Genomic DNA, 12,895 nt, shown 5'->3' on the forward strand with positions numbered 1-12,895 from the left:
AAATCTCACACGTTTATATATAAATATGTATATACATGTATATAAATGTGTGAGATTTTATTTGTCTTAGATTTTCAACATTATGTGGGCTCTAATGTCATTTATTGTTTAGCAGGTAGATGAGAAAGTGGGTCAGGGAGACCACAAACCTAGTCTGTTTGTGCTTATGGGGCAGATTCTCTGCTAGGTGAACTAAATACTGCACCCGTAGTGACGACAATTTATTTACCTTGTCATTCCATCTGGTCTCTTTGCTCCTGAGGAAACATTTCTGAGGGTTTAGTCATCGTGTTGCTCTGAACTGTTAGCTTCATCAGAAACACCTACTAAACTTTCCTGCTTCCACCTCCAAACTGTACTCGAGAGGCGGAGGAAAGGTGATTATTACTGGGTGAAGTTGCAGCTAGCTTCAGGGTTAGCTCTCTTCACTTTACCTAGCAGTGGTGAAGCAGACATGGGACTCTGCTGGAACTAAATGAGCTGTGTGGTGTTTATTGCTAAAGCTTGTAGCTAAGCATGTACCACTAAACAAACAGCTTCTCACAGCTAACTTTCTCTGCTCTGATGTCCTCCCAACGATGTCCCCCCCCTTTGCTGTTTGTCAATCCTACTCTCAGCTCAACCATTCTTAAAGGGGCCACCCTGTTCTTTTAACACAGTGCTGCAAACACCACCATGTTTTTGCCAAATAAAACAAAACTCTTGCAATCTGTTTTTTTTATTTGTTTGTTTGTTGGTTTTATCAATAATCTTGCGGGTCATATATTATTGGCTGTGGGTGACTTTTGGTCCGCAGGTCGCCATTTGCCGACCACTGCACTAAGTGGACAACCTGCTCTACCACCTGAGCCACTGCAGCCAACTGCTCTGCATACACTGCCAAACTATCAGTTGTTGATTTCACGTTTAATTTCTCTTGTTTTAAGATTTTTCTATCAAAGTGAGAAAGAAACAACAAACGAAGCAGCATCAGGAGAGTTTTGAGGTTGTTTTCACTGAGTAAAAGACATGAAATGAAAGTTTCACCACTTGGTTTAAGATATTTCTCACTTGTCTAAAGTTTAGAAATTTTTTTTTTTACTTCAGGAAATCTAATCAAGTGCTTTTTTTCTTATATAAAGATAGAAAACTTTTGTAGGGGATCTTGAAACAAGTTTTTACAGCTAAAGTTGGATGTGATAGAAACAATGTGATCTAAATTTGTGTCACAGGGAGATGATTTGACTTGATATACATGTAAAATAACCAATTCAAGATTTAGTAACTAAGTAATAAATAAAAGATATACTCTCAAAACATGATTATTAATCTCACACTCTCTGATCTTGCCAAGTATATCACACTCAAAAGAAGATCAAAAGACTTTTTGGCTGAATATAAGATTGTAAGACATGGTTAGATAGACTGTGTTTGCAGTGTATTAAGTCTTACTTACTGCAAGCAATGCAAGACAAGCTCTTACTAAGGTTACAAAGGGTGTGGTACCCCGTTCTTCCACAGCATCTCCCACAATACACCTCTAGGAGCAGATCTGATGCAGAACAGAATGACTGCAGTACAAAGAAGACACAAAAGTATGTTTTTTGGAACAAAGGCATACTAAGACTTTGGATGCGTGCAAACGTTGTACTAAGGGATGTAATGTGGACATGAGTCATTAATCGGATACCCAGTAACATGTGAATAGGAATATGAATGTGTTATCCTATTTGCAATAATGTCGAATTTAGATTATAGTTGATGCTCTTAAGTTTTTTGTACATATTTGTGGTTCTGCAAAGCTCGTTGGATGTAGACCACTGTTGACAGAAGACATGCAATGAAACTTTCAAACTCTCTGCAGATATTGTTCAGAATAGGTTTGTGAAGAAATGTAAGGAAAAGTCTGAAAAATGCTCAGGTTGCTGTGAAATGTCACTTCACTGCTGGTAATACAGCCACAGGTTGATCAGTATCTGTCCTGTAACATTCCCTCTATCAATACACATTAAATTTCTGTCATGTTTCATGTAAACACCAGTTTTAAGAAGCAGATATTATCATGACTGAGCCCTGCACAATAGTCTCAAAGAGGAAAGAACCTAACCTGCACTCACTTGCTTCAGAAAATAGCACAGGATGTTTTCTATGACCGATGCACCCTGTATGTTTAGACTTTAGAATTCAAACTAACACAAATATAACCTGCAGGTATTCAAAACCCCCTCCAAATTTGTTCAGAGCAATTGCTGATGTTCAGAGCTGTCCACTTGGGATTAGATCAGCAAAGACACCTATTGAAGTGTAAGCATGGTTTAAATTCACTTATTTCATGACTCTGCTACTGATACACACTAATTAAAGCATTCAGCAATTTTTGCCGATTACCACTTGTTGCTTCAGTGGCTGTTAGCAAAAGTTCTACCCACACTGTAATGAAAGTTGGGAGGGGTAAAAGGCAGTCAGCTGTGAAATTGATAGTGTAATTAGTCTTAGTGTCGGGGTAGAAAATAACATGTGCTGATAACAGTCCAGTACAACAGCACTGCAGATATTGGTAATAATAGGCAGAAATAGATGAACATTTGTGATTTAGTAAAAACAACATATCTTTTTTTCTTTTACTAACGTTAAGAAATTATCCATTAACTTTTGCAGCCTAAGGACTTAAAGTGGTTGGAATATGGATGTTAAGAAAATGCTTATAAAATAATATGCATATAGTTAGTTCCACAAAATAATTGTCGTGAATTTTGTGTGATTCTTTCCGCAGTAATCTCAACATGACTCTCGGGAGTATTAGATAGTGTTCTATTCAAAACATCTGTGAGAGAGAATGCATCCTTTCTGTGAAATCGGTAACATAACATCAATAAGTGTATCTTACAGAATACGCTCAGGGACTGAGACAATTGCTTTTAGTCAGCAGCCCAGGATTGAGTGTTGTGTAATGGGCGTTGTGCCTCTGTCTTTGTAAGTTTCTAATTAGTCCAATTTGCAGCACACGCCTGGACTATAGCGCTGGCTGACTTTGACAAAGTGCCGGAGCTGAAATACACTCCCAGCTCCACACTGCAATACTGCACTAGCGATTAAGTGGCAGAGGGCTAATGGAGGGGGGAGGGATGCGTATGACCCGTTGTTAGGTGGGTAGCATCCTGGCTCTCTTTCGTCTAACAAGTCTTTTTACTTCCGATCTTAATCCCAAATTGAATCTGCAAGGTGCCTTTGGGAAAAGTAGTTAATCCCAAATAGCTCCAATAACTTCCAAGCAGTGCATAATGCTGGGAAAATACATAAGTTGCTGTGCCTAAAGGTGCTCAGTTAAGACAGCGCTTTGTAATATATATTGATTGATTGCCTGTAGTTTAGTCTGAAGGTGAAGCTGAAATGGTTACGCTGTCAAGGACTACGTTCTAATTGATGACAGGCTCAAGGAGGTTTGAGCAGCTGCCTCCAGCTACATGCACCTTGGTAATATGGAAAGTTCTTTTGAGACAATTATCCGTGCACATTAGTGCTGCTAAGCATGCATGCATGCTCACAAACCCCAATAGCTGGAATAACAAGAGAGGAATTTAGTGAGTAGGAAATGCCAGGTGTCTAAATGAGAGGATTAATTACATTCTGAGGGGAGTATTTAAGATGTGACACAGCATGCCTCTTAATACAATGCGGGCAATGACATCTGAGTTTGACAGGCACTCAGGTGGAAGGAGCCTTGTCGGACCGAGCTTTGTCTCTTCTCAGTCTGAGAATCTAATTAAACTCGCTCAAATAAAGGAAAAGGCCATGTCCAATCCTTGTGTACTCTATAGCTGTAAAATTTTGACACTGAGGTCAAGAGAGGCTGGAATTGCTTTGATTAGGCTGCAATTTAGATATTTTCATGGTTTTCCTGAAACATGTCTGGCTTTCTTGACCATTTTCTTTAAAAAGTGTGTGTGTCTTTGTGGCTTTGCACACGTTTGTTGCTGTGGCGAATGCGCTACATCGAGAACATTACAGCTGAAGGCTAGATATAAATCTGGCTGCCTCCTGCTGTTCAGGCAGGTAATATAGAGCAGAGAGGGACAATCTTTTTAATTCTAATCACAAACAGCACAGACACTTGAGTTGCGCAAAAAGAATTATCCTTGTCTTAACTTTACAAACAAATAGATTCTGTGCTTTATGTCATGATGTTTTTCTATAACATTTTGGCCTGTTTTGCCTTCGTATCATGTTGCTCTTTCATTCTTGATCCCTGGGCAGCTATTGTGACTTGTGATTAAAGCATCATGCTTGAATGTCACTTGGTAATAAAGTACCTGAGCTGCAGGTTTTATTCCCTGTTTGTATGGCCTGTTTTTTTTGTGTTATGGGATCTGCTCCTTCTAAGTAGACCGCCCGAGGGCTCTGCAAATCACATACTGCACCCGTCATGTTTAAGTGTTCATCACCTTCATCAGAAGATCTCATAGCTACATGCGGAGCCAGAGGGCTCCTCCAAAGCCTGCCTTTTTATTTCCTCTTCACAAGACAAATGTCAAGTATCCGGGCTTTAGCAGGGAGCATGGCCCACCCGTCTGCCGCCAGTGGTGTGGAGACAGCTAGATGAATGCACAGCTACAATGCGTCTGGCTTGCACCGGAGGCAAGTAGTCACGGCGTAATGCGAGGCCGTGCCGAGATAACGACAGAAGGGTTTTAATCATCACCGCTCCCCAGGAATGACACCAGCACTGCACGGGGTAACAGAGACAGAGAGCGAGGGGAGCTGGCACCCAGCAGACAAACAGGCTTGTATCATTGCCGTGTAGATCAGCGATGCTGCTGGGTGAGAAGGACGTGAGCTTCTGGCTAGGCAGGGGAAGAAGCATCTTAATGTTATTCTGTTTGATTTATTTATTTCTTTTTAACTTGCTGGAATAAAAAAAAAAAATCATGGCATCATTAACCACAGCCAATATTTCTCAAGCTCCAGCACACCAAGCTGATATTAAATAAGTATTTCAATTGTGTGTGAAGCCTATCTGGGGTTTAGTGGGAACATCCATTTGTTTCACTGCTGGCTGCACAAACTTAACATCTTCTTATTTTACCTTTTAGGAGCCATCCTCCGCAGCTGCTATGATAATCCAACCATTACCCAGCATCCTCTTTAGCTTTCCTTCTTCCAACTGTTTAAAGATGCCTCTTTTAAGTCTCGATATGCATACGGGGTCCCTGTGTTTGTGTTGTATGGTGTGGAAAACTTTTGCTTACATCCAGCCAATATTTAGGGGAGCTTTGTGGGACTGAACTCACCTCTCTGATGCAACGTAGTAAACAGGGTTCACAGCTATCACTGCAGGAGGCACCAAGGCAGTGGTTGGTGCTCTTTAATTGGGTTACATTGTGTGTGAAGAAGCTTCAGAGTAGTCGTAAATGGATAAAAGTAATAGATAAACAGAGCAGATGGGTGAATATCCACAGCACAAACATAGATGTCAAAATTCTCATTCGCATTGAAGAGGGTGGGAAAAAAAGAAAAGAAACAGATGACACATTTCACTCTGTTATATAGAGAGGCAGCAGTGTTTTTTTCCTCAGTGGTGTACATCAACATCCCTGTATTCATAATGTGATGCAACACTGAAATGGCATGTTTTGCAAAGCATAGCAAAGATTATTGTTTTATTGACCAGCATTATCCCACTGTAAGCCCACAGGCTGAGATTTTAGAGAAAAGAAGTGGACAGCTCACTATAATTTAAGTAAGTGAGCCATTTATTTAGAACAGCCAATAAGAGTTTTGAGCTGGAGGGACTGTAATGACATTAATAAAGGATGGCAGAGAGAGGAAATTAAACGCTTAATGGAATAGTTTATTTTCAAGTACAGCTGCATTTGATGGTCAGAAAGCATATTCATTTTCATTTTGATCAAATTTTCTTTATTTTTTTTTCTTTTTGGACTAAAGTAAACTGTGAAGCACTTGTGTGTAAGAGTGTGTGTGTGTTTGTGTATGTGTGTGTGTGTGTGTGTGTGTGTGTGTGTGTGCTTGCGTCTTAGATCTCCAGAGAACCACTGCTCAGGTTAAAGCAAGATGAGAATGAGGTGAGGCATGCAGTGATGGGGGTGGAGGTTTAGGGAGGAAAAGTATGTGTGCATAGCATTTTACATTAACCTTTATCACGCAAATGATGCTGTGTGTACAAATAGCAGCATCTGCGTTAACACAGGCGGGAGATGACAGAGACATGCAAATGAGCCCTGTTTGGAAGTGGCTGCCATAAAGACAGCATTTTTATGAATATATGTTCATATCAATATGAATATGAATGTCAACAAATTTACATTCTTTTTTGCTGTAGCAACAGGATTATATTGTCTTTATGTCCTAAAATCAGGACCAGAAAGAAACCGTTGAAGAGTTATTTCTGATCCTGCGTGAAAATGTGAACAACTTTAAGTCAAAGATGGATGAAGCCATTGTGGTCCACATTGAGCATGATGTAAAATTAAAGCATATTCATTAAAAGTGGATACTAACTTTACTTCATTCCACAATTAATACTTTGCACATGTCCAAATATATCCCACTTGATCTGCCTTTACAAAGAAAGCCTGAAAATAAAAATCCTTAATTTGTTAAATAGCTCTAATTTAGCAGTGTCACCTCTGTTTCAACTGAACTAACTCTTTTAAATTAAATATATTTGACTTGTTTCCTCAGTGACATTTAGAAAACTGGCTGTCTTAGACGAAGAAATTAAAAAGAAAGAAAAATAACTTGTTCATTGAACTATTTTTTAACTACAAATACACAACTCAAAACAGCAATGGAAATCAAAGGAGCTTTACTGGCAATAAGAAAATTAAGCAAATTACACCTCAGACAATAACATGAAAAATTACGTGAAAAATAAATTCTTAATTTTTTAAGAATTAAGAAAGTAAATAGCCAACAGGTGCAGCTAATCATATCTACTTGATTAATTAAAAAGCAGGTGTGGGTGCTTATAAAAGCAGATGTTTTGTCAGTTTGTGGGTTTGGAACATCCGAGTCTGTATCAGCATTGTGCCAAGGAGGAAAGACATCAGCAATGATCTCAGAGAAGCAACTGTTGTTGCCCATCAATCTGACAGGTTACGTGGTAATTTCCAAACTATTTGGCATCCAACATTCTATGTTGAGGAAAAATGTTTCACAAATAGAAACGTTTTAAAACAGTTGCCAATCTTCCCAGGAGTAGAAGTCCGAGAAAGTTCTCCCCAAGGTCAGATCATGCAGTGCTAAAGGAAACTTGCTTCTTCTCTACAGACCTCAGTTAGCATTTTAACTGTTCAAGTTCACGACAATCACAAAGAGTGAGCAAGTATGTCTTTTTTTGGATGAGTTGCCAGGAGAAGTCCTCTCCTCTCTAATGAGAACATGCTTAGGTTCAACAAACAGCTTAGGTTTGTTAAAGCTGAATCTATACAAACAACAGAACTTTTGGATCAGACCAAAGTGAAGATGTTAGACCTAAATGTACAGCTCATCTGGTGAAAATCAAGTGCAGCATATAAACACAAACAGCTCATACTGGTAAGTATGGTGGCGGAGGGCTAGTAATTTGGGCTTGTTTAGCAGCTACTGGACCCGGACACCTTGCAGCCATTGAGTTGATCGCCTCTGTATACAAACACATTTGAGAGCCATATGTCTGACAAAGCTTAACTGAAAGTGACTTATGAAACAGGACAATGATCCCAAATACAGCATCAAATCTACAACAGCATAGCTGAAAAAGAAAAGACTGTACAGAGTATTTACTTATCGGCTTGGTGCAGGCTGACTGAATTTCATTGTTTGTAGGTTTGTTTCACTACTGAAAGTGAAAAATGCAATTTTTTGCTTATATAAGCACCAGCTTCTATTCATATCAATCTCTGATCATCCATACAAAAATATAGATTAGGCCAGCTTAGAGTAAAATTACATTTTCATACTTAAGTGACCCCTGCAGACATGTCCAGCATTCTCATTCTCCCTTGTGAGACTGAATCCCAATCAGATGTAATACCATGGGTAATTTAAAGAATTATGAGAAATTCATCAGGTTTTAAGCTCTAAGAACGACCCCCCGCCCCCCCCCCCCCCCCCCCCCCCCCCCCCCACACACACACACACACACTTGATCTCCCTCTCTTTGAATATGAAAAAGCAACTAAATATGATTCATATATTCAGGAACCGCGCTCTGTGGCTTTGTGTGGTTTTTAATGAGTAATCTTCTCCTGTTCTGTAGGAATCTTTAATAAGTGCCATTTAATGAATGAGACACATTGTGTGGTAAGTCATTAACTTTGAATGCAACAGTGATTGCTTTTGAGGGATTAGGACACTTTTCTTTGCATTTAAATGCATTGCGTTAATTTTTTTCTGGAATAATCATCTTTGTAGTTAAGAGATAAAGTTGAGATTAGAAAAGTGCTAATAATGAAAATATTTCTTCAGTCTTTTTAGTATTTTGTGCATGTGTACCACAGCTTAGCTCAACACTGTTACAGCAGTTTTATGGATTGGCTCAGGTGCAAACAGACAAATAGCATTTATCTGGTGCCACATATCTGATTCTTCTTTGATATAGATCAATCATGACATGGAGACAGACAGATGATGCCTGCGCTGGCGGCTAAAGCATTCTTTTAAATGTTGTCACTTTTCTGACAGTGTCTTAACATTAGCCTTATCGTACGTCAGACTACTAAACTATTTGGAGTGACAGCACCTTTTAGTACCAACAGAAATCATTGTAAACAAGGCAACCACCATTAAGGACATTCACCTAAAGTCAAATGTTTTGAACTGTGTTTGCTAGTCTGAAATTATTTAATTTTGACATGAATAGAGCCCTTGACTGGAATGATGCACTTGCCAACAAACTTCATAGCCAAAATCATTCCAGGACTTCAAGTGTAATTTCACTGAAGTTACATATCTGTTTGTTTGGTATAATCGCAATATTTTTAAATTCTAAGATTTTATTTCAAAGCAATGACAATGTAATCTTTTAAAAGAAATAAGTAACAATAGCTAAGGCATTGGATATTTGAGAAATATATTAAACTACAAGCACTGCTTACAAACACAAATACACTTAGTTACTAGTTTAGAGGGTACACAAAACTAAACTGATATGTAACCAGGGTGGCTGTTACGTGAGCTGTAGGTAACTGTTTGAGGATGCAGTGTACATATCTAATTGCAAATGGATGCATTGATATTTTGCCTCCTTGGTATATGCATCATTCATCTCAATGACCCTCTGACCAAATAATTAAAATATGGCCTTGTGATGGAGTAGCAACCTGTTTATGCTGCTTCTTGCCGATAGCAACCAGGATATAGTCTTCATTCCCCCTGCAATCCTGAATTGGATTAAACTGCTATACACAAAATGGATGGATAATTAAAAAAAAAAAAAACAAACAAAATAAAAAAAAAAAAATCGGTATAACCCAGTCAGATTAACAATTACATAAAACGCACCCTCAAAATAATCATACACTCAGCTCTCAACATTGAAAATGGTATTATTTAAAAGAAAAAAACATGACACTACTTTAAAACCTTGTCCTCTGAGCAGTGGTGTTTAACTAAACAGATTGAATAGCAGTGTAGCAGTTAAAGTAGTTCTTTACCACAGCCAGGCCACGTTTGAGTCCTGGCCTTGGGCTCTTTGTTGCATTTCACCCCCTTTCTCTTTGACCCTACGGTCCTGTAAAGCAACTGCCTAATAAAGTACACTAGAGCCCCAAAAAAAATAATAATAATAACATGAGAGTGATTTATAGGACATAAGAATGCACTGCTTTAGTTTCTGCAATGTGCACAGATATTAAAAACTTAAAAACATGTTATATTTGAAGGGAAGAAGCTTAAAGTATTGATTTGCTCAACATAAAATCACTTCCAATCAGTGAAGACATGAGATGCAGGATTGGTTTCAGGTGTATTTGTGGGTAAAACCCGTTGGACACAAAGGGTGACTCATTTCTTCTTCACTCTCTTACTCTCCAGGTGTCATCAGAACAGCTTTGCCCAACATGGACCGGGAGACAAGAGACCAGTATGTGTTGGTTATCCAGGCAAAAGACATGGTGGGCCAAATGGGTGGCCTCTCTGGCACCACCTCTGTCACAGTCACGTTGACCGATGTCAATGACAACCCACCGCGGTTCCCTCACAGTAAGACACCAATACTGATTGGATCAACCTCCACAAGGTTGATTAAGTTTGTACATACAGTGTTCAGCAGCTACTTAGCAATCAGCATTAAACCACCAGCTTCGTGCTTCATTTGAAGTGCTTTTTGTTCTGAATATGGGTTTAAGATCTATTATCAGTGAAAGACCACTTGAACTGAGAGAACCAATTCAGACCATACAGAGGAGGCAATGGTACGAAACTGCTGGGATTTTCTCTTTCAAAAGGAAATCAGTTGAAACTTTTACTTGTGCTTTAGTGTCATTAACAGGAAATATAAAAAGTAGTCATTTTTTTCTGCAGTGTGTGGTGAAATGTCTTATACCTCTCTTTGTGACTAGCTTGCATTTGTATTTTCAGGATATATTTAAACTTAAACAACCAAATTGAATTAAAAAACAGAAGAAAAAATAACAGCCTTCTTCAAATGTGTGCACCCCCCTGCTCACCCTTCATCACAGCTGATGTCTGCTCTAGCCTTAGATACCAGGATCAATCAGGCTCCATTTTTTTGTTGTCAGCCTATTTCACGGGCTGCTAATGGGTTCCAGGCCGAGCTTTAGGATTCAAAGTCATGCAGTGCTTCTCATGATAATCCGAAGCACCGGCAATCGGTTTACTGCTGATAGCCCAACCAACATCTGGCTGATGTACTCACCACTGGACTTCCATGAAGCTGAATCAATTTACTGGTCCCAGAGGGGAAAGAAAGGTTTAAGTTTGCACAACAAGTCATCAGTGTCGTTTTAACCCAGTGCTGTCATGATGCGAAGAAAGAGACTTTAGAAGAGTTCTGGGTTTTGCTCCTGCTGCTGTGCTCAAAGGGTCATGGGTCAGAATCGATACGCCATTATGGAGCATCAGAGCAGATAGAATCCAGGGGCAAAAGCTTGTTGGGTAGGGGAAGAAAGCAAGGTTAGCTGCAAAGATGATGGGCTTAGGGTGGGCAGGGGCTGGGAGGTATGTGCAGGGGCAATACAGAGGGAGGAAAGTAATTTTTTGGTCCTTTAAAGAGCTGCTATTCCATGGCAAATTAAAAAGCCATTATAAAGATTACATGGCGGCAAACAATGTCAGGCAGATTAGCATTTAGACTGTGGCTGAGGGAGACACTGTGAGGAACACAGAAAGGTCTGGTAATGAGCTCTGCCATGGTGATTGGGGAGATTATGATTATGAATATGATTCCCTTCTTTATTCTTATGAGAGTACTTTAAATCCAGGGGGTCAAACAAAAGCTCAGGCTGCACAATAGAGAGTTTGAGAGTAATAGAATCCTTGAGTGGACATTTCATACTGTGAAATGTAACAAAGGGATCTAAATGTGACTCCTGTTGTTCCTTTCTTCTTACCTTTTTGTTGTTTTGATTGAAGTGGGAGCCTTATATTCAGTTCTGGCAAGAATTAAGAATTTCTTATTTTGCTTCACCTATTCCGCTAAAGGTAAAACTAACAGAAAACTGAGATTGGCCTCTCCTTTAGTCTTAATTGCATAGTTGATTGTTCCTTCTCCATTGTTCCTACTGCAGACTGAATCACAGACAAAAAGGTCTAAATGTCACTTTGCCTGCCAGTCAGTATAATGCTTTTTTAAAAAAAAAAAAAAGAAAAAAGAAGCACATCCATTACAAGCGCCTGCTTCTGTCCTTCTTTTTCCAGAGAGCTATCAGTACACAGTGCTGGAGTCACTGCCCGTGCAATCTGTGGTGGCCAGAATCAAAGCAGCAGATGCTGATATAGGATCCAATGCGGAGATGGACTACAGGATCATGGACGGTGACGGGCCCGGCATGTTTAACATAACAACAGACGAGGACACACAAGAGGGGGTTATTATCTTGCAAAAGGTATAGCTTGAACAACAAACAGATTGTCATAACATAAAACTTGTCTATTTCACTGGGAAGGAGTAAGGAGGAAAAGCTCAGGCAGATGAATGATGTTATATCCACGCTTTTGAAAGACAATAAAACACAAAGATCTGTTTATAAGCTGGTTTGGCAGTAAATGCTGCTTGGAATATGGATGAAAGTGCTGTGACTTCAAAAGCACACTCAACTCTGTGTAGAGATTCTTTTTAAGTCTGCAAACTCTGAAAAAACATTTCACTGGATTCCATCTCTGATTGTACAAGCTGTATTCCCACACTCATTTTTGTTTCCAACTGTTAGTGTGCTGCAGTTATTGTAATAAAACATGTCCTGCTGCTGCTGCTCTATGGTGCATTGTCTAAAATTAATTTAAAGTTACATTTGAAGTTTATGTGACCAAATTAAATTAATTAGGAAAAGTAAATATGTAAAAAACTAAATGCATTAAATCTCATAATTAATAGATTTCCCTTTTTTCCTTTTTTCATGTGACTGTAAATATTAATACACAGCCAAAATAATTGATACTTGCTGAGTAACATTTTGTAACAACTATAGTCTCTCTTTTATGTAACTAACTCACTGAGCATCAAGAAAAGTAAAACATATTTCTACAATATGCTTTTTATGTCAAATTTTATTAGTAATAAAATGACTCAAGCTTGTTGGTTATTGATCTTTTCATGGTATTAGTTAAATGTAAGAGAAATGTAATGGATAAAGCCAGTCTTACCTTTGCTCTGCACCATATTCTCATAGTCCTCCTAATGCTGTATGAATAAACGTTGCAGGATTTCATTGACTGAGTGCAATATTTGTCAACATTA

At 38.9% G+C, this 12,895-nt stretch overlaps 1 protein-coding gene across 1 annotated transcript in view; it reads left to right on the top strand.

Moving 5' to 3' along the window:
* The window catches only part of cdh7a (cadherin 7a), a 143,369-nt gene that overhangs the window by 91,307 nt on the left and 39,167 nt on the right, over positions 1-12,895 (top strand). The window contains exons 5-6 of the mRNA XM_041969076.1: positions 10,012-10,179; positions 11,857-12,044. Of these exons, the coding sequence (XP_041825010.1) occupies positions 10,012-10,179; positions 11,857-12,044 (356 nt within the window). The remainder of the gene's footprint in view (positions 1-10,011; positions 10,180-11,856; positions 12,045-12,895) is intronic.

The sequence above is a fragment of the Melanotaenia boesemani genome, chromosome 18, assembly GCF_017639745.1.
Source record: "Melanotaenia boesemani isolate fMelBoe1 chromosome 18, fMelBoe1.pri, whole genome shotgun sequence".
Taxonomy (NCBI): domain Eukaryota; kingdom Metazoa; phylum Chordata; class Actinopteri; order Atheriniformes; family Melanotaeniidae; genus Melanotaenia; species Melanotaenia boesemani.